The sequence below is a fragment of the Rattus norvegicus genome, chromosome 11, assembly GCF_021556685.1.
Source record: "Rattus norvegicus strain SHRSP/BbbUtx chromosome 11, alternate assembly SHRSP_T2T, whole genome shotgun sequence".
NCBI lineage: Eukaryota > Metazoa > Chordata > Mammalia > Rodentia > Muridae > Rattus > Rattus norvegicus.
In genome coordinates this window covers 81,683,995-81,706,688 of record NC_141544.1, presented here as the reverse complement: position 1 = coordinate 81,706,688, position 22,694 = coordinate 81,683,995, and the positions used below count along the sequence as shown (strand labels likewise).

The 22,694-nt window shown below is 44.7% G+C and overlaps 1 protein-coding gene across 4 annotated transcripts in view; it reads right to left on the bottom strand.

Moving 5' to 3' along the window:
* The window catches only part of Rubcn (rubicon autophagy regulator), a 56,704-nt gene that overhangs the window by 32,606 nt on the left and 1,404 nt on the right, over window positions 1-22,694 (bottom strand). For 2 of the 4 annotated variants that reach the window (XM_087576190.1, XM_087576191.1), the window contains exons 2-3: window positions 5,041-5,194; window positions 315-398 (exon numbers count right to left, since the gene is read on the bottom strand). In XM_087576190.1, the coding sequence (XP_087432316.1) occupies window positions 315-398; window positions 5,041-5,079 (123 nt within the window). In that variant the 5' untranslated portion in view covers window positions 5,080-5,194. Of the gene's footprint in view, window positions 1-314; window positions 399-5,040; window positions 5,195-16,267; window positions 16,536-22,694 lie in introns of those variants that run through there. The other 2 variants (XM_087576189.1, NM_001427089.1) reach the window with 2 other exon arrangements.

The following is a 22,694-nucleotide window of genomic DNA, read 5'->3' as shown; positions in this document are numbered from 1 at the left end:
TTTGTGTGATTGTTGTTGTTGTTGTTTTAAGACAGGGTCTCTCTGTGTAGGACTGGCCGTCTTAACTTGCTCAGTAGACCAGGCTACCCTTGAACTCAAGAGATCCACCTGCCTTTGACTATCAAGCTCTGGGATTAAAGGTGTGACTTTTTTTTAAGGGTTTCATTCAACTCTTTCCCCCTGTCCCAGGAGATGAGAAAGCACTCTGGAGTAATGAACTTGTAAGGCTGCTTGGTTGGGTAAGCCTCCCCTCTTATCAGTGACATCTATCTCGGGGAGAAAAGACTTTTCCAACAGAATATCCAGAATCTTACCTTTTCAACGTGAAGGGCTGAGTGCGGGCTGAGCCACCGAATGTCTTTCACAAACTGCCAGTAATCAGCCTGGCGGCAACAGACCTGCCAAACCAAGAGAGTGAGCAGATCACTGCAGCCCGGAAACACACACACACACCACACACACACACACACACCACACACACACACACACACACACACACACACACACACACACACACACACACACACACACACACACACACACACACACACACACACACACACACACACACACGAGGGGGGGGCAGAGACAGAGAGACAGACACAGACAGAGATAGAACAGAAGGGCAGGAAGGAGAGGGAAGGAGGGAGAGGAAGAGAATTGCCTGCTTCCACAAAGGCTGCCAGTATTACTTGGTACTAAGTTTATGGGTGAGATTTATTTTTCTGAATCGTTATGGCGTATGTCAAAGTTTGAACAAATAAGGAATGTATTATGAGCTAGGCACAGTGGCACACAACTTTAATCCTAGCACTGGGAAACAGAGAGCCTAGTCTGTAGACTGAGTTCCAAGACAACCAGGGCTACAAACAGAGAAATATGGCTGCTCTTGTAAAGGCCAGTTCCCAGCACTCACATGTGGCCCACAGCTGCCTGGACCTGCAGTTCCAGGGCATCCAATACCCTCTTCTGGCTTCCACAGGCACCGGGCACACTCACGGTGCACATACATACATGTAGACAATATACACATAAAAAATAAATCATTATAATTGGGCCATCTATGTGGCTAAGCAGTTTCTTCTTGTGCTAGGGGGAGGGGCCCTGTCACTTCTACTCAGCAGAGCCACCTCAGGGACTGTCTCCAAATTCCTAAGCAGCAGAACAGAGATGTTATCAATGCACTGGCCTTGCAGGAGCAGTCAAAGTGTGCCAGATGTGGCTGACAACAATGACACCCCGCTAAGACTACTGTCATGCCGTTACAGCTCCCCAGAGCCCTGGGTGATGACGAGAAAACAGAGCTCACATCTATAACACATCTTTTTGAAAACAAAGAGGAGAAATGACCAACAGGAATCATGTGTCCCTTCCTCTTTCCAAGGACACAGCACCCAGAATAGCTTCCCGATGACACAGCAGCCTGAAACCTTTGAAAGCACTGAACTTTCTGGAAGGAAACGACAGGGGAAAAACAAGTCTGGCACGGACCGACTTGAACTCTTAGACTTTAACAAGGCACAGGGCTGCAGTAAAACTGACATGGAGCTGCAGTTTCAGGTTTCCCCCTGCAGCCTCAGTGTACTATGTGCCTATACATGCTGCCTGTGTGGACGTCCGCACGCCACGTGGTTTTCTCTACTCACACTTACTGATGCTAGTGTTGTGAGTGCTTGGATGCATTCTTTAACATGCTTCACTCTGAATAGTGGTTTTCATGCTGTCGTTTTTTAAGAATTCTAACAAGATATGCTAACACCATTCTGCATGTGCAAGCTTGTTTTGTTTGAAAGTCTCCACATTTCTCCCTTTGTAGTAAAGATAGTGAAACTATCGTGTAATCTGGCTGTGTTACTATGTGACAATGTAAAATTAGTAACAGGGCCAAGAAAAGAACTTTTGTTATCAAGGCACAAGCACTTTAACCACTGAATGACAGCACCACTAATCTGGCAGCTATTTTGGTCACCAGCCTGGGAAACTTGCATTTTGTTTTTAAGGAAACTTTCTGGCGTGCATCCCAAACTTGTGGATGGAACACTGGGTAGGTCAATGCTACAAACTGGCACGAAGAGGATCGGGATGGAATGCAGTCCCCTGAGAAAGACACTTAGCCTTGCCCTGCTTGTTGGGTAGGACCGACAGCCACACGATAGTGTGAGGGAGACAGCAGGTTCAGACCTGGAACTCGGCACTGAGGTCTGAGCCGAGTGTCACAGGCACATGGGTGACAAGAGACCGCTTCAAGGAAAAAGAGGGGGACATAAGAGTTCACACAATGACTCCACCTTTAGAACCCTGTAACGGGCAAGGGACATGGCTCAGCAGGTGCGGGTACTGCCACGTCTAATGCCCTGAGTTCCAGCCCTCTCTCAGCGGAGAGGGTCCTGCAAGTTGTCCTCTGATCTTCACATACATGTACACAAAAACAAACGAACAAATAAGTGTAATTTTTTAAAAATTAAATTTCTTCTTTACTCCAAGAAGAAATTCAGGGATAGGAACAGAAGAATGTCACAGACTTGGGACAGTGCTTCCTGTGACATCAGAAGATAATACCATACAGACCAAGCAATGATGGTGTCAACAGTACTGTACTTACTAACCGAGGGAGAGATGGTCCTTCTATTAGATAACATGGACATCGTTTTCTTCTTTGTTTTTTGAGAAAAGGTTTCTCTGTAGCCCTGGCTGGCCTGGAATTCACTCTGTAGACCAGGCTGGCCTTGAACTCACAATATCACACTGTCTCTGCCTCCCATGTGCTGAGATTAAAGGAATGGCATTTTCTTTTCTTTTTTTTTTTTTTTTTTTTTGGTTCTTTTTTTTGGAGCTGGGGACCGAACCCAGGGCCTTGCGCTTCCTAGGCAAGCACTCTACCACTGAGCTAAATCCCCAGCCCCGGAATGGCATTTTCTTAAACAGCACTGCAAGATCACCAGTGGTAAGGGAGATAGTAAGACTTCACTGAATTAAGTTGTTTTCAAATTTTCAATGTTCTTAATTATATATACCACAGGACAACATGAAATAGGAAAACTATTATTACTTCGAGTTTTTAATTAGTTCTGTATGGTTATGCACACACACACGCTGTGCAGTCAGAGACAGCTGGCAGTTAGTTCTCTTCCATCAAGTGTGTCCCAGCAACCACACTCAGGTTGTTAGGTGTAGGGGTGTCTTTACCTGCTGAGCAGCTCACTGGTTATGTCCACAAGCTATGCAAGGCAGATTTAGATGCTACCTTATTTATTGTTCTATAGATTTTCTCTATAAGATAAATACTATTACCTTTATTTATACAGATGAGACTAGGACTATGGCTGATGAAAATGGCTTCTAGGGGCTGGAGAGATGGTTTAGTTGTTAAGAGTGCTGGCTCTCTTCCAGAGGACATGAGTTTAATTCTAGTTTAGTTACACGCATCTGTTAACTCTAGTCCCAGGGGATCTGACAGCCTCCTCTGATCTGAGGCACAGGCATCAGATAGCACACAGATAAACATTCGGGCAAATTACTATAGATATAAATAAACAAATAATTTAAAAATAATCACTCTAACTAAAAAAAGAAAAAAAAAAAGTCAGGCACTGTGATACACATCTTTAATCCCAGCACTTCGGAGGGAGAGGCAGGAAGATCTCTGTGAGTCCTAGGCCAGCCTGATTCTGCCTCTCAAGTACCAGCCTGGTTTACATAATGAGTTCCAGGGCTGCCAGGGGTACACAAGGAGGTCCTATGTCAAGAAGAAGAAGAAGAAGAAGAGGAAGAGGAAGAGGAAGAGGAGGAGGAGGAAGAAGAGGAAGGAGGAGGAAGGAGGAGGAGGAGAGAGGAAGAAGAAGAGGAAGAAGGAGGAGGAGGAAGAGGAAGAGGAGGAGGAGGAAGGAGGAGGAAGGAGGAGGAGGAGAGAGGAAGAAGAGGAGGAGGAAGGAGGAGGAGGAAGAAAGAAGGAGGAGGAGGAGTAGGAAGGAGGAGGAGGAAGAGAAGGAAGAGGAGGAGGAAGAAGGAGGAGGAGGAAGAGGAGGAAGAAGAGGAGGAAGAAGGAGGAGGAAGAAGAGGAAGAAGAAGGAGGAGGAAGGAAAGGAAGAAGAGGAGGAGGAGAAAGAAGAAGAAGAAGAAGAAGAAGAAGAAGAAGAAGAAGAAGAAGAAGAAGAAGAGGAAGAAGAGGAAGAAGAGGAAGAAGAAGAAGAAGAAGAAGACGACGACCACGACGACGACCACCACCACCACCACCACCCAACGTCTTCTAAGATGCCATGTTCTAGGCCTTAGAATCTAAGTGGATGACTCATAACTGTTACTTTTTATGGAAAGAGGGATTTTTCAGATGGAATTGACTTAGTAATCTAGAGATGAGGAGGTCTTGCAGGTCAGACCAGTGTTATTATAAGAGCCCTGAAGAAAGACAGAGCTCACAGAAAGGAAAGGTTATGATACAATAGCAGAAATAAATTTCAAGACATTGTACTCCTGGGTTTTAAAAAGTGGAGGCCAACAGTCAAAGAATACAAGAGACAAAGCTTAGAAGCTGAAAAGACAAGAAAGAAGGAACTTTTAGTCTGGCAATGGTGGCCCAGGCCTTTAATCCCAGCACTCAGGAGGAGGCAGAGGCAGGCAGATCTCTGCAGTTCAAGGTCAGCCTGGTCTACAGAGCAAGTTCCAGAATAGCCAGGGTTATACATCGTGTCTTGAAACGAACAAAGAAATACATACACAAAACAACATCAGGAGAAGGAGAAGAGAAAAAATTAAGAAAGAAATGTTTAGAATTTCCTAGATCACAGCATGGCAGACACCTTGGTTTGAGCCTAATGAAGCTTACTTGAGAATTCTGACCTCAAGAGCTGAAAGGTAATAAATCAATAACTAGGAGAGTTTCATCCTTGTTTTAGAATCGACAGGAGACAAACTGACTAAGATCTTGCTGATGTGCTGCCTGCTGACCCCGGCGGTTTACTCATGGCTCCAACAGCTATGGCATATCAGGCACTCAGTGAGTGTCCTGGATACAGAGGAGGGGAGGGGATGAGTTCTACATACCTGGTCATGGATGAGCCCATGATACAGAATGTTCTGCATGTCCCTGCAAAGCCGCTCCAGACCCCCATACTTGGACCAGACATTGGGGCAGTTGGCCGACACCAAACCCTCCACAGTAGTCTTCAAATTACCCAGCAGCTGCCAGTGCTCTCTCCTGAAATTGTACCAAATGGTTAGTTAAGCTTGTTGTGCCTGATCCCGATCAAACAGATCAAAAAATAAAGAAAGAAAAAGAGGGGCTGGAGAGATGGCTCAGCGGTTAAGAGCACCCGACTACTCTTCCAGAGGTCCTGAGTTCAATTCCCAGCAACCACATGGTGGCTCACAACCATCTGTAAAGAGATTCGATGCCCTCTTCTGGTGTGTCTGAAGACAGCTACAGTGTACTTATATATAAGAAATGAATTTTAAAAAGAAAGAAAGAAAGAAAGGAAGGAAGGAAGAAAGAAAAAGAAACGGAAAACGGAGTCTCCCGTCCTGCATGCTAACCTTCTCTCCCCTATTAATTTCTTACTTCAACATTAGGCTCTGCCCTGAGAGTATTACTGTTCGTTATAAAGACTCAAACCCTCACACTTGCACGGCATATTGTGGGTATTTGTGGTTTTAGGAGGGCATCCCATTTCTGAGCCAGGCAGTGGTGCTGCACACCTTTAATCCCAGTACTAGGAAGCTACGGCAGGTGGATCTCTGAGTTTGAGGCCAGCCTGGTCTACACAGTGAGTGTCAGGACAGCAAGGGCTACAAAGAGAAACCCTGTCTCAGAAACGCAACAGAACAAAAGATCCATTTCTGAATAGTGATAACACATAGGCTAAAGCTGAGAACCCCCACCTAAAATCACAAACAGATTTTTAATTCTCATGTGTAATGATGTTTTGCCTACACATCTGCCCATGACCATGTGCGTGCCTGGTGATGGTGGACGTAGGAGGCATTGGATCCTCTGAGACTGGGATTACAGGTGGTTGGGAGCTGTCTGTAGGTGCTAGGAATTGAACCTGAGTAGAAAGTGCTCTTTACCACTGATTCACTTCTCCAACCCAAAGTCAGAAGCCTTCTATGTTAGAAACCAAGCCCAAGCCAACCCTTCTTCTTATTCCCTATGTATTCCCAAGCAGTAAGTGGAGCATAGTAAAGGGCAGAGGGCATGCACACACACACACACACACACACACACACACACACACTCACACACACATGCATACACACACACCACACACATGAAACACACACACACAGGCACACACATGCACACACACCACACACATGAACACACACACACACACACACACACACACACACACACACTACAGATAAGAACACAGACAACCTGTAATGTTTTTGAGACAGTCTCATGTATTCTAGGCTGCCCTGGACCTCACTAAGTGGCTGAGGAGAACTTTGTGATCCTCTTGCCACTCCCTCCCAGGTGCCAAGATGACAGGCGTGTGCTACCAGCTCTAGCTTTACACAGTGCTAGGGATCTTGTATCAGACAGACACTCTTAACTACTGAGCTGCACCCCCAGGTCACCCATTTTTTTCCTGTGATTTTTAAGAGGGCATTAAAACAAAAAGGTTTTAAGTTTGTACTGAAGTCACGTTGAGACATGTCCTCAAACCAGGCGGCTGTCACCTCCTAGACTGTTTGATGTACTTCACTGGAAAAGTCAGAAAATTGCTGCCTTGATCAAACTGGTCTCTCTTAATCCCTGGCACTCTCTTGCCACAGCCTTTAAACAGTAAACACCCAAGGGCAGACACAGTTGAGCGCAGGAGCTGGACGTGCTGATCTGCTGGATGAGGGAAGCATGAGATGATGTGTCACACACACTTGGCCCCTTGGTCCCAGCTATGAACTGCACACATTACATCATCCTCTTTTTCACTAGTAGACTACTGCGCTTTCCTTTTCCATGATGATCCCAGGACACAGAAGAGGCCTTCAGGACACTTCGTCATGGGTACTTTATGTCACGAGCACAACAGTGGAGGACGGAATCTGAACTGTAATCCCTTCCATCAATGCAAAACCGGTCTTCCGTGCCTGTTCTGCACTCTTTTAGGGAAGTAACTGAGTAAAGGCCAACAAGTAAAGTCCCGAGATGAGTGGGCGACAGGCGTGGGGTAGGAGAATCGTCCACAAACGAGCGCTGGGAGGATTGCGACTGGCTCTGAAGCCTGAGAACAAGAATTTGTTTGAACTGGGAGACAGTCAGGCTTTCTTTTCCTTATTAAATGTTTGAACCACCAGCTGGGTATGGTGGTTCACTCCCATAATCCTAGCATTCAGGAGGCTTCAAACTGAAGGCCGGCCTGTATTACAAAGAGAGTTCCAGGCCAGCATGAGCAACAGAGTGACCTTATCTTACAGAAATATCGACTCACCAAACTTTTCTTACATTTTTATACCAGTCCTAAAATGTCCACAGAACTAAGGCAATCGCTCAAAGTGCCACTTATTTTTATATTATGAGAAAGTGCCATTCCGGAGGCCAACTGACAGCCAACTGCTGCCCACCGGCTGCATATCCTATGATTCAACAGGGCTAATGAGCCTCTGGCCTGTTCTGAGTGACTCAGTTTTCGCATTCCAACAAACTACAATCAAGCCTTACAGGCCTGACAGCCAGCTTGGTTTAGCAAGTGGCTGCATACCCGCGGTCTGATTCATTCTGGGCCAATCCCAATTAACTTCTTAAAGAGTACCATGACGCAGACATCATTCTTGACTACAACACTCAAGTCCTCGGACCTCTGAGTACTCTGAACAAAGCTAAAGAACCTTCCTTTCCCACAAGAGAGTGACCTTGAGATGCTAAAGCTACAGAGAAACAAAGCTCTTCTACGGTACCCACGCACACTATGCTTGGTGGATGCTCATTTGGAAGAAACATACGCCTCTAAAATTTGTATTTACATCATTTACCAAGCCTTGTAGTATTCTTACTGATATACATATTTTCAGAGATGAGACACAGAATTAACTTGAAGTTCACAAAGTGGTATTGGGTTACTCCGTTCTTGCCTGAACCTTAGATGTAAGTAAGTTACATCTAAGCATCCTTAGGTGTAAGTTCACCATGGAGAATAAGCACCTTTTCTCATGAGTGTGTGCATGCATCTGTGTGTGTGGGGGTGGGGAGTATTTATACAGGTACACATGGAGGCCAGAGGACAACCTCAGAGTGTCATCCTCAGAAATGCTGTCTCTCTCTTTTGAGATGATCAATTATGCTGCGCTGGCTGCCTAGTAAGCCCCAAATATCTTTACATTCTCCCATCGGCTACCAAGCCACTCTCTGCATTAGGATTTCAAATGTGTGTCACCGTGTCTCGCATGGGCGCTAGGCAGTTAACTCAGGCCCTGCCACTTAGAAGGCAGTTTTCTGACTGGGCTATCTCCCTAACCCTAACGCTATTTGAAAAGCATTTCAACAGGCAAGATAAAGTTTGGCTAGCCTGTTCAACCATAATTGTTTGGATGGATATTTCTCCACACATAACCGTTACCTAGACAAGTCAAAGCCTTTGAAATGGGTTTGGCTGAGAGAAGTTCTTGGAGGCAGAACTGATAAAGCTGTCATAGACACAAACAAGATGCATAACCCATCTTCACCCGAGTCTTTTCACTGCTTAGAGTAAAGTGGGTCCCAGGACGTAATCCTCTAGTTTCTTGTGGTAGGAGTTTAACCATAACCCTCCTTTAAAGAGAAATAGAAGCTAGCTAAGTGACTCAACTATCTGGGGTAAAAAATGGCTTCCTAACTACTTACCCAGATTTAAGCCTGCCAAATTATAGTAAGAAATGACACTTAAGACAACGGAGCTGGAGAGATGGCTCAGTGGTAGAACACTGGCTGTCCTCCAGGGAACCCAGGTTTGATTCCCAGTACCCACACGGCAATTTACAACTGGCTGTGGGACTCCAGCCACAGGGGCTCCAACATTCCTCTGGCCTCCACATGCACTAGGCACATAAGCAGAGCATAGATATATAGACAGGAAAAAACCCATACACACCAAAATAAAGTTAAAAAAATCCAAACAAGGAAAGTTACAAATGGGTTTTATTGTTGCAAATGTTGCAAATGTTGCAAATGTTTTTAAAAGCAGTATACATATGTGTAAAATGAAAGTATAAATACTGGAAAACATAACATATGCTAGACCATATACATAAGGGCAGACACTGCACGACTGTTCTGTTTGAGACAGGGTTTCTCTGTGTAACAGTCCTGGCTGTTTTGGAACCTGCTTTGTAGACCAGGATAGCCCCAAACTCACAGAGACCCAGCCACTTCTACTTCCCAAGTCCTGGGATTAAACGCAGGCAGCACCATACCTGCGGACACTAGACAACTATAAATGAGATTCAGTGTAAATACCGGCGGTTACAATCCCCAGTGTTCTCGTTCTCTCTCTCTCTCCCTCTCTCCCTCCCTGTGTGTGTGTGTGTGTGTGTGTGTGTGTGTGTGTGTGTGTGTGTGTCTGTCTGTCTCTGCATTTGTACTGGTACACATAAAGGCCAGAGGACAACCTCAGAGTGTCATCCTCAGAAATGCTCTTATGCATATTTGTGTGTATGGTGACCAGAGGTCAACCTCAGCTGACGTTCTTTAGGAGTCGTTATCTTGGTTTTTAAAACAGGGTCTCACACTGGGACCTGAGGCCTGCTGCTTAGTTTAGCTAGCTGACCAGCAGGCCTAGGGAACTGCTTGTCTTAGTATCCCAGAGCTGGGATTACAAATACATGCTACCACAACAAGTTTTGCTTTTTGCTTGCTTGTTTGTTTTTACCGTGGATGCTAGGGATAACATTCAGGGCCTTATAGTTGCAGAGCAATCTCTTCATCTTCTGAATTACCTCCCCAGGCCCTCAAGTGTTCTTTTTAGAAGCAAAAGGAAACTACTCTAGCATATCCCTTTCACAGTATGTCATTTATCTAGGATGGATATCATTACTGAGATCACAGTTAGAGGTCAGCTTGTACCAAGTCAAGTATTGATTTGATCCCTGAAATGGAGGGTGGAACATGATATCAACATGACAAAACGCTAGAAAAGAATAAGGAGTTTGACCAGAAATACTTTCTCTAGCTATGATAGCATTGAAAGCTGGGGGGAGGTGGGGAGACAATACGGGACGAATCTCAATGTAAAAATACTAAAACCCAAAGTATGTTATCAGTGTTACCTTGGGGGTATGAGGAAACTAAGAAGGAGAAGAGCTGTGTAGGCTTTTCTGAGATTAGCAATTAATACAGACCCACAGGAGCTGGGCGATGGCTCAGTAGTTAAGAGCCCTTGCACAGCCCTTGGTCTCAGTCCCACCATGTATGTGGTGGCTCACAACTGTCTGTCCCTCCAACTCCGGAGGATCTAATATCCTCTCCTGGCCTCTGAGGGTGCACATATACACATGCAAGTGAGCACTCATAAACACGTTAGCAAGCAAGAACCGGAAAGTACCATAAAGGATTTTTAAATACTCAAATGTCAAGAGGGGTCTCATGCTGAAAAACTCTGACTAGGCAATCCCCTGGGACTTTCAAGGTCAGAAAGCAATTTCTAAAAAGAATTGGTTACTCCTCTACGTACAGAAAGACACAAAATTATTAAGCATTTATGCTTCTTCTTAAATACTATGCTTATGGAAAAAATACTTGACTCTATTGTACAGTCTCTCAACTCTGAGGCATGCAGGAGACCATAGCCATTGGCCTGCCCTGCTCTTTAATCTTCATAATATTCATCTTCATATCCAGGAAGAAATCGTCAATATCTCTACACAACTTTGTATCTTAGACCTATCCAACAAATGCCTCACCAGTCATACCAAACTTGAATGATACTGGGATTGAATTTCAACAATGACTAGATTTAACAAAAGGCAGAATTCCTTACTCTAGGGACTATACCCAGGGCTGACCTACAAGCCCCTTAGTAGGAAGTTCCCACCCTCTCTATCACTTGCTCTTAATCTAAATACTTTCCTACTAGAATCCTGCAATCTAAATACAATGAAGTCTACACAGTATAGTCTATTCACTGGTGTGCTGACCTCACTCTGACTCCTGGTGTTTTATTTACCAGATCTTTCTATGTAGAACATCTCTCATCACCTCACGCAGGTACTCAGGTTTAGCTAGCTCAACTTCTTCTCAGAGATATTAAGTAATCTGCTTCACTACAATTGCTTGCTAGGATCCCTAGACCCCATGCTAGCAACAGACCAGTCTTCTTGGTAATACTTATCGTTACTATAGCTACTACACAGTTGTGCCAATGACACCGTCTGTGATCAACCCAACAAGCTGATGAAACACACATACATAGGAAGTGATTTTACAAGAGCAGGGTGAGGCTGGCTGGTGATGGCAGTGGTGTACTCCTTCTGACCCAGCACTTGGGAAGCAGAGGCAGGCTGATCTCTGAGTTTATGAGGCTAGCCTGGTCTACAGACTAGTTTTAGAACAACCAGGGCTACACACACACACACACACACACACACACACACACACACAAATCCTGTCTTGAAAAACCAAAATAAATAATTAAATTAAAGAGAAGGATATGGAAGAGGAGGAAGAAAAAGAGAGAGAAAAAAATCCATCTCATAGAACTGAAAAACTGTCACCAACAGAAACAAGTGCTTGAGGCACAGCCCTTGCCATCGGCTGACACTTTCCCCTCACGCCTCCTAACACACTTCCCTGAAAGCTTCCAGGATGTATTTGCAGACAGGGGAGTAGGGGAGGGGCTGGAGTGGGAAGTATTTGATACAAATGATCAAGCTACACAGTGCAGAATGAATGCTCAAGAATCCCGCCATCACCTGCTTTACCAACATCCTTATGCACCGCCAACCCCTGGCATCCCAATCCTTGGTGAGAGGAAAAGAAGTGATAAGAGATGAGGACGGAAGGAGAGAAAGGGTAGGCTGTGAGGGAGAGGTGGGAAGGAGGTCTGGAAGGCCTGCTGAAGGCTGACTAAGCTCCTCAGGCAGAGAGGAAGAGACTGTGAGAGTGCAGAGACGGCTGAAAGAAGCCCAGGTGACTGAGCCTGGGACTGAGCTTCAGAGGGAAGGACGCACAAACTCAACACTGGGTTGGGTTTTTCCGTCCCTTTAGTTGCTGAGTTCTATACAACTCAATACCCGTTGTTATCACAGAAGACTGAGCAGGAACATAATGTGCTCGGCATGGTACCTCACACTCCAGGCACCCCCTCCTCATCCTTCCCACTGTCCCCTGTGTCGTTCCACTCTCAGGTCATCAGTCTGTCTATGAGCTCATGAAGCTATAAACTACAGGAATGAAATAAGAGCAAGAGGCCATGGGATATTAACCTGAGACTGACCTTATAGTTACCTTCAGTAGCAGCCATTTTCCTGTAAACGATAAACTTCATCCTTCACTATGGTTGAAAAAAATCGTACTGTTATATACAGATCACTGAAGATCTCTGAACAACTATGTAGTGACTTTGTTTCTGAATTTAAATAAGAGGCAGCAATATAGACCTAGACTGAGACTACGTTCAGAGAGGACATGAGTTAAGTTGCTGGAATAGTCTCCGGTGTGAGAGCCTGTCAGCAAGTGAGCGTGCGCCTGCACCTGCCTGGAACCCGTGGCCTTTGAAAACAGCTGCGCTCCAGAAGGGAATCACCGTTATCACTTATTCTGGTCAATGAAATTCTAGGAAGGGTTCATCCCACCCTAGGGTCCATCATTTAAGTCCAATACAATCCAGGCCCAACTGAGAGCCACGCCCTACATCCTGACTGTAGGAACATCAGTCAGTCGGTCCAGGGAACGCCTGCTTCTGCTGGAGCTGCTGGACTGCATCCTTTCTGTTACTGCTGTTGAGATCTCCAGACTTGGAGCTGCTAAGGTTTCCCTATACAAAGTCTCACTAGGAAGGAAACCAACAAACTTGGACCCATCTGCACCAAGGTTTGGCTGTGCCTGAAAGTAATACTATGCCCTGGATCTTAAAAAAGGACTATAAACCATTATATCTGGAAATGAATAAAAAAGAATTCAAGGAAATAGTAGGGAAGAACTCACAGAAACGAATGTGTGCTTGGACACGGGAGAGAGAAGTATGACAGGGAGGCTCTGGCTTAGCTGACAGTGGAAAATGCTACAGACTGGGGCTAAGGACACAGGAGGGAAGGCCTGGTCCACTGAGTGCTTGGAGTCACTAAAGTGTATCTGACTATTTAATTCTGACTCTGTGGGCCACTACACCAGGAAAGCTGAGCCCTGGGTAGAGCTGAACTCCTGGCTCTCAAGTAGACTGTACTGCTCAGTAAAGTCCAGGCTGACAACAGTAATTAAAGGACTGCTGCTTCAGATGACAGCTCCTGCAGACGACTCCCAAACAATTACGGAAACTCTAGGGAAAGAGAAGTACCACTCTTAAGCACAGTGGGATTCTGGTATGATAGTTAGCTACATGGAAAACAGTACAGGAACCTATGATGTAACTACACTTCTAGGGTGAAGTGAAGAGCTAGGTCAACACCCCAATCTCCCATGAGCTCGACTTGGCCAGAGCAGCCATGAAAACTAGGAAGAAAAAGCTACCCTCCTGCATGATAACCTGTGGACAACATTCCAAGCACACGGCAGCTGGAGACCGGACAAAGCACGCAGCCCTTTGTACTTTAGTACATAGCAGGCATACTTCGAGGAGCCTGAGCTCTTAGCTTTACTTCCTTCTTATGACCTTCCAGCGGGAAGGACACTGGGCCTCCACGGCAGTGGAGATGAGCAAGCCGAGCACAAAGCTAGGACTCAGTTGTAGCCTTGCATATAAGGAATGAAAAGAGAAACCTGAAATTTCACTGTGAGGCTCTGTCATGGTTGACTGAATGCAAGATGCTATTAACTGAGATCAAAACAGAAGAGAGGCTTGTGGTGGGGCTAAATTATGCACATTTCCCTATTAAGTGCTTGGAAAACTGTATATCCTTCATTCGTGACAAATGCTGTCAGCTCACTAAGATGACATTTTGAATTGTGTGTTGTAGTGACCATAAAAAGATTATGTTTGCAGGGGTCTGGCCACAATGCCTCAATTCTCAAACATAAGGCATGTGTTTACCAGTGTCTATCTGGAGCTAAGGAGGCCATCAGTACCATGAAGCTTCACTAAACACACATTCTGAACTAATTAACCGCCAGCAGAGAGTAGCCTTACAACAACAGTTTGAGCGAGTGACTGTGTGTGTGTGTGTGTGTGTGTGTGCTGGAGTTGCTTAAACTAAAGCACTCAAGTTAAGAGGCAGGTATAAAAGGGGTAATTGACAGAAAAATATATCTGCAAAGGAGCTGTCCTGCCCCCTAAATGAGGCACAGAACAGTAAAAACAGAACACTACTGTGTACATTGGCCGCTATCATCATGAGGGGCAGCAGCAGAATGTAGAGGGTAAAAGTAATGGGGGGGGGGGGTCTCAGTTCTACCAGAGATTCACCGAGTGATGATGGCATCTGTGTCTCTGCTTCCTCATCAGGGAAATGACCATAGGTATAGTGGCTACCTCACACAACTGCTAAGATGTTCAACAGCTTAGCCTTCGCAATGCTGTCAAAACAGTGTCTGGTGTACGAGAAAGAAGTAATGGATGACTGACTGATGCCGCTCCACACAGAACAGCACAAGAAAATCAAAATAGCCCTAAAGCTTGCTTAGCAGCTACAGAGGACCATTTACATAAGACACCTCACAGACATCTGGAGAAAAAGAAATAGTCAAATATACAAAAGCAGAAACTAAAGTGTAGAAAAGGGAAGTAAGGCATCCAGTTTCATTTAGTATACACCATCCATAGACCTCAGGCAAGAACTCCATGTTTGACTAATTCAGTAGGCCACAGGCTACTTTGTACACAAGAAAGTACATCACAGCAGAAATATCTTCACACAAGCACTTTTCCATTCTCCCCTAAAAATATTTTGAGGTAAATTATTTTGTTTCTAGTCATGGGACTTCACCTGTTCAGGAGACCATCATTGTAACCAAACCTATTTCTAAGTCTCAAGAAAGACTCCCTTAGGCCACATTTCTACTGCGTCTCTGCTTCTACATCCTCCGAAGAGGCTGAGACCCGCTTCTGCTGTGATGCTGAGGATGGAGCCCAGGGCTGCCTGCATGCTAGGCAAGTGCTCTCCTGGGAATCACAAGCAATCCTGAGTAGGAGACACCTTTACAGAGTCCAGAGGATGGTGGGGCTAAAGTAGGTTTGTTTTTATTTTAACTGTAATCTTGGCTGGTGAAATGGCTCTGGGTAAAGATGCTTGCTGCCAAGTCTGACACCTGAGTTCTATTCTCAGAATCTACATGGTGGATGGAGAGAACTGCCTCCTCCAAGTTGTCCTCTAATCTCACACGCTCACGCGCGCACACACACACACACACACGCACACAAATAAGTGTAATTGTTTAAACAAACAAACAAAAAAAAGGAAAATAAATCTTAAATCCCCCTATTTCTAGAAGCTAAGGGTTTCTGACAATAATTCCACATAAACTTGAGCTTACTTAGTTTGCATTGTGGAGAAGCAGCAAAGGGATGAAGATGAAAAGGAAATGATGGAGGTCCTCTCAGGGTATCAGGATCTCACTGACAAAGGACATGCACACAATTTCTGTCCCTTCAGCAAGCCCACACCCAGTGAAATCAGTGGCTTTTCACCCACAGGCCTGCCTCTCCTCCTCACCCACATTCATCCCTTCCTAACCTTGCTGAGCCATTGTAATCTAAAAACCTCAGCTCCCAGTGTAATTTACAGCACCCTCTTAAAATTGGTCTGGGTTATCACCACAAGTTTTAACGCAGGGCACCAATCTTGTTTCTGCTCTTATCTATAGACTTTGGCCTATAAAATCTCACTACAGCACCTCAGTCCTTTCTCTCAGGCTCTCAATGTCCTCCTCTCTCCTCCGGCAGTCTTGGATTTTAGCTTCTTCATTCTTTCCTCGCCCTCAAAGAATCATACCCACCCTGGCTCACCGTCCCTAAATTCATCTTCTCCCTCGTCCTTATACACGCCCTGCCAGTCCCTCCTCTTGGAAATTCTTTCCAAACAAGTCACTTACAGCAGTAGCTCTATGGTCTGCCGCGCTCCGCACTGCGTGTCATCCCTGCCCTGCCAAGTCTCCCAGCGCTCCCGCACACCCAACAGCCCCGACTGATAGCCTCTCCCAGCCCACCTGCTCTCCTCCGGCAGGCGTTCCCCGCCGCCGCCAAGATCCATTCCCGCGCCCTCCGGACGCATCCGGACTGTAAGGCCGTCTCGGGGCCGAAGAGAGGCTCCAGGCCGCTTCGACAGCCAGGGCACCCGGAGCACCCTCAAGAGAGGGGAGGCACCTGGCTGGTGGGCTCAGAACCATGCACTACACCCTGACAGCGACAGAGTCAAGGATTGCTGCCTCAGCTGCCGTTCTACCCCTGCCACCCCCACTTCCGGCTCCAAGAACTACAATTCCCAAAAAGCCCTTCGAAGACCATCCTTCTCCCGGCATGCACTGCTCTATCCAATCCCAGGATCACCTAACCACTGTACACAGACGACAGCTGCGCCCTAGGCGAGTTTGTCTGGGCTGGGAACCTGGATTGAAAGCTCCATGAACGACAATCTGGAATTCGAGGGCAAACTTCTGTCACACTTTAATCAGGAAATTAGACTCTGTCGGAAGTTAAGCTAGACAATAAAGCTGATATAATCCTAATTCTATTAACTTCACTTTAATCCATTCCTGATTTAACACTTCTTGATGTTGGGAGACTCCAAGCATTTACAACAAGAGATCACAAACTGAACCAGAAAAGAGCAGTAGAAAGGCTTTGAGAGAAGGTCTCCTGCAGGAGTGATGTCAGGGTACAGGTTACTGTTTTGTTTTGTTTTGTTTTTAAATATTCTTAAATGTATATGTGTGTACCTGAGTGTATGTATGTATATCACGTGCTTATAGGAGCTCATAAAAGCACGGGAACAGGGACCCTCTGCAAGAGTAGATAGTTCTCAACCCCTGAGCCAATTTTCCACTCTGTTTTGGTATTGTAGCACAGGTTGGCCTCCAGAGTGCTGAGATTATAAGCATACACTACCAAAGCTGGACACAGCAGTTTCTAGGATAAGAGTTTAACAAGGAGGAGAGGAAGATGGACAAAACAGCTCTGACAGGTATTAATAAAATAGCTGTTTTAGAAACTGCTGCTTCTTAGTAATCCAAACTGAGAGAGGGCAAGATGGTTCAGTAAGTAAGGAAGCTTGCTACCAAGACTGACTACCAGAGTTCAAGCCACGGACCACCATGGTGGAAGGAGAGAATCAACTCTCTCCTTTTCCTGAATGCATGCGCACGCGCGCACACACACACACACACACACACACACACACACACACACACACACACACACATACACACACACAACTGTTTTAAAGAAGTTTTAAAGCAAAGAAGGCGTGAGATGCATGATGTGGGTATCTCATGCAAATAAGACCAGGTTATGAGATGCCATGTTAAGGAATTCAAATCTTAAGCCATAGAGCAGTGAGCTTTATCAAGGATGTACCAATGAGAGGATGTGGCAAATGTGCTTAGAAAGCTAAGTTTGACAATGTGGAAAAGGGATAGGGTGGGTATCTCGTCAGAGGTAAGAGGGAAATACAGATTAGAGATCCCTAGAAGAGTCTGTGTGCGATAGCCAAGAGTAAGACAAGTCAGCTGCAAGAAACAAGAGACTGGCAGAAATTCTGAGCTGGACTGTGTCAGCCTTTTTCCAAGAAGGGAGCCTCACCTTAGATGTAACGGGGTGTTGTCAAATGAACACTGGGGCTTTGAGTTGCCAACTAATATCATATCATTTTCTTTCTAAAAAACAAGCTAGCATCTGCCCCCAAAGGTATAATTAACTACCTTTCTAAATGTTGGCAGACTATGGTTCAGACCAAGGGATGCTTGACGCTCCGCTGAAGGCCGCTCTATGGTTGCTAATTTGCAAGCCCAGGCCTAAACTAGAGCAGGGCTGGAAGAACAAGGTTGATTACAGCAATGCGAAGGTGAGAGAATCAGCATTGTTCTGTGATGGCCTAGATATGCAAGCGAGAGGGAGGAAGAAGACGAGAATAAGTCCATTAAAACTAAAGAAAACAAACGACTCCTGGGCTGGGGCCGGAGCTCCAGGCTGGGAGCCCCTAGGTTCACTCTCCAGCACCAGGTAAAGGGGACCTAGTGGTGGATATCTGTAACCTCCAAACTGGAGAGGCAGAGGGTGAGAAGCTCAAGTTCATCCTTGACTACGTGTTGAGTTCAAGGCTGGTTTGGGCTATATAAGAGAAACGGTGTCAAGCAAGCAAGCAAACAAACAGACAGACAGGCAGACAAACAAACAAAAACTAGTTTCATTCAAGAGAAGACAAAGTCCAAGCCGGATGTGATATCAGAGACCTATAATTCTATCAGTCAAGGGGCTGAAGCAGGAGGATTGTGAGCTGACCTACACAGAAAATAATACCTTGTCTCCAAAAAGAAAAGAAAAGAAAAACCTTTGCAATACATTTCAAATTAAATACAATAGCATATTCTAAAAAGATGAAGCTGGGTAGTGGTGGCTCATGCCTTTAATCCCAGCATGCAGGAGACAAAGACAATTGGATCTCTGTGAGTTCCAGGCCAGTCTGGTCTACCAAGAGAGTTCCGGGACATCCAGAGCCACACAGAGAAACCCTGTCACAACGAAACAAAACAAAACAAAACAAAACAAAACAACAACAACAACAACGAAGATGATACAAAACGGCTATATACATTTATCTAAGAAATGCAATATCTAGGTCTGGAGAGATAGTTCAAAGGTTAAGAGCACACACCTCCCTTTCAGAGGACACGAGTTTGGTTCCTGGCACCCACGTCAGATGACTCACAACTCTCTAACTCCAGTTCCAACACCACCTTCTGGCCTCTGTGGACGCTACATTCACACACAGGGACACCCATGCACATATGCATGATTAAAAATAAAAATAAATTTCACTGTGCATCAAAAATAAAAATAAAAGGGTTGGAGAGATGGCTCAGTGGTTAAGACTGCTCTTCCAGAGGACTGGGTTTCAATTCCCAGCACCCACAGAGCAGTTTACAAATCTCTAACTCCAGGGATCTGACACCTGTACACAATGCAGACAAAACACCAACGTACATAAAATAAAAAGAAAAAACAAAAAAGGAAATGAAAAATCTCTCTACCATGTCAATAAGAAGTTAAAATAACCATTTGATTATCTCACTTCATTCAGCAAAAGCATTAAATAGAGTTCAACACTCAATCAAAATTCAACAAACCAAAAACAAATAATTGCGATATTAATAAAAAGCATAAAAAGTATGTCTTGTTTAAGGGCTAAAATCGGAATGCTTGAGACAGTGAGATGACTTAGCAAATAAAGATGCTTGCTACCAAGCCTGACCTAGGTTTGATCTCCCGGACCTACATGGGGAAAGAGAGAACCAGCTCCTGCAAGTTACTCTCTAACCTCCACATATGCACATTAAAATACATAAAAATAAGTTTAAGAAGAAAGGAAGAGGGGTTGGGGATTTAGCTCAGTGGTAGAGAGCTTGCCTAGCAAGCACAAGGCCCTGGGTTCGATCCCCAGCTCCGAAAAAAAGAAAAGAAAAAAAAAGAAGAAAGGAAGAAAGGAGGGAAGGAAAGAAGAAAGAGAAAGCCCCCCACCCCCAAATCAGAATGTTTTCCCTCTGGGGTTGAGAACAAGGTAAAGATGTTGCACTACTAATTAAAGCATGGCACTAGAGTTCCCTGGAGTCAAAATCAAAGCTCAGTTGGCAACTCAGTGGCAGCATATATGAGGCCCTGAGAAAACCCAAGTTCCATCTTCTGCGCTCACCTAAGAGTCAGGTATGGTGCTACTCCAAAAGCAGATAGATTCCTGGGGCCTCTGGCCAGACGGCCTAGCATCGTCGGTGAGTTCAGGGTCCCATGTCAGAGCCCATGTCTCAAGCAGGAAGAGGGAGAGTGGGAATGCTGCAGACAGATATGGGGTACCCAAGTACGAGATTCTTGATTAAATAATAAAGCTAAAACCAAGTTAGACGGCTCATGAGGAAGTAGACCAGAGGTTGATCTCCAGCCTCCGCACATCTGTGTGCATACATGAACATAATAGATGGTAGAAAGCAATAGTCCCTGTGCGCCAGGTGTTGTTACAGGCTCTCTGGGATAAACAGCAAACCATACGGATACAGGGCCTCATAACTTCGCACAACTTGTACAGCGGAAAGCCCGTAAGGTGCCAAAAAAATACCATTTGCTCTTTAAGCTGAGCAAAGATAAGAGATACAATTTTTTTTTCTTTACTGCTGATCCTCTGAGCCTAGTACAATGTCTGGCACTCAACTCCTACCCATACATGTGTGTGCGCACAAACACATCACACTGAACACCCACCCACATATAATATATGATCTTAAATACTACATCAGATACAAATAGTAAAAATTGCTGTCTATCTGAAACATGTGACATATCATGTCCTTGCTTATCTGAAATCCATATTAATTCAGATCTGTAATTCCAAAGTCAGCTTAAGATCATTTTGACTATACCATCTAATTGATTTAGATAGACTACTTCCAAGTCCAGTCTTTGTGGTAATGTTTGTACTGACAGACCACAGCTCTGAACACAACTTCATATTTAAACTTTAACGGATCCACACGTACAAAGTCAGACTTCTTCACAAGAATACTAGCAATTATTAATGAGTGTGTGGAACATGTGCAAATACTGGTGCCTTCACATGCTGTTGATGGTAATACAACGTAGGCTGTGAAAATCAATCTGCCCGTTGCTTACAGTTAACATGCTGCCATACGGCCCAGCAATCTGTATCTAGGAAGTTTCTAAGAAGTCCTCACTTCCTATGTCCACACCAAACCCATAGATGGACGTTCATGGCATACTATTCATAGTAACCAAAAAGCGAAACAACCCAACTGTTTACCAACTGATAAAGGAAACATAGGACATCCATGCAATGGAATACTAGTCCAGCATTAACTCCTGTTGAGTTGGGCTTATTGTTAAAATATGAGCAAACCTAGAAAATCTTTGGGGAAAGAAGCTGGACACAAATGATCATGTATTATATGTTCCTGCTTGTATGAAATGTCCAGAACGAGCAGTGTGTGGGACAGAGAGCAGAGTTATGTTTGTTTTGCTTTGTGTGTGACCTATGTACAGACATAGCATTACCACAATGCTTTATTCCTGTATCTTTTGAAATCTGAGTCTCTGAATCTCTGAGACCTTAGCTCTTGGGAAACTTGAAATTCCAAATAAAACAAGAAGGAATGCTTGATGAGATACCGAGGAACATTCCAAAAACTAAAAGGTTTGGAATCAGGCTTCAGTTTTGAGAAAAGGCGGGGACAAAGAGTAGAATTTACTATATTGTTGCAATGAAGTTTTTATATATTGGAATATTTGTTATTTGTTCTATACATACCTGAATTTAAAAAAAACAAAATTCCAAACTCTAAACACACCTGTTTTGTTATATCAAATGCATTCTTTCACAACCTAAATGCATTAATTTTTTTATATATAGATTAGAAACAAGATGGGCTGGTAGGATGGCTCAGTGGGTAAGGGTGCTTGCTGCCAAGCCTGACAATAAGAGTGTGATCTCTACATGGTAGAAAGAGAGAATGGACTCCCACAAGTTGTCCTCTGACTCCACACATGGCATGTTACATGTTACATACACATATACCACATACATATATATTTAATAAATAACTTATAAACATAACCGGAATTTCCAGGCTGGCTATGTTAGTGCACCCTTGGCACTATGAAGGCAGGTTTTTGTGAACAAGAGACCAGGCTGATTGCATAGGGAGTTCCACCCTCCTGTTAGATAGAAAGAGAGGAGAGAGAGAGAGAGAGAGAGAGAGAGAGAGGGAGAGAGAGAGAGCGAGAGAGAGCGCCTATCATTCTTCTCTATAGTTTACTCCTACAAAATGACAGAGTGCAGGGTTATAACTAATGACAGAGGTCTAATGCAGGGAGAAATAACTTGTGCTTCGAGGATCTCAGATCTCAGAAATGTTAAGATAGGGTTTCTGGCCTCAAACTCACAGAGATCTGTCTGTCTCTGCCTCCTGAGTGCTGGGATTCAAGTTGTGCACCACCGCCACCCAACTCAGGATTGTGAAGAATCTTAGGACGATCTATGCAGACTCAGGCCTATAGCATTTCATGAGGCAATATAACAAATGACTCAAGGGAGTGATAAATGTACTGCTCAATAAACCCAGGAACCTTAGAAGCTTTTTTGTTTGGTTGTTTGTTTTGGGTTTTGTTGTTCTGAGACACAGTCTCACTATGGAGCTCTGGTTGGTATGGAATTCTCAGAGATCCACCTGCCTCTGCTTTCTGAGGGCTAAGATCAAAGAAGTGCTCTACCATGCCTGGCCTCATCCACATTCTTCTTTACAATCTAGCTTCTCCAGTCATAGCAGTTTAAGGGGGTTAGAGAATAATATAGCAAACTCAAGGACCTTGTGGCAAGAGCATCAGGCTACGGCTATAACAGATTTTATTGTTGAATCT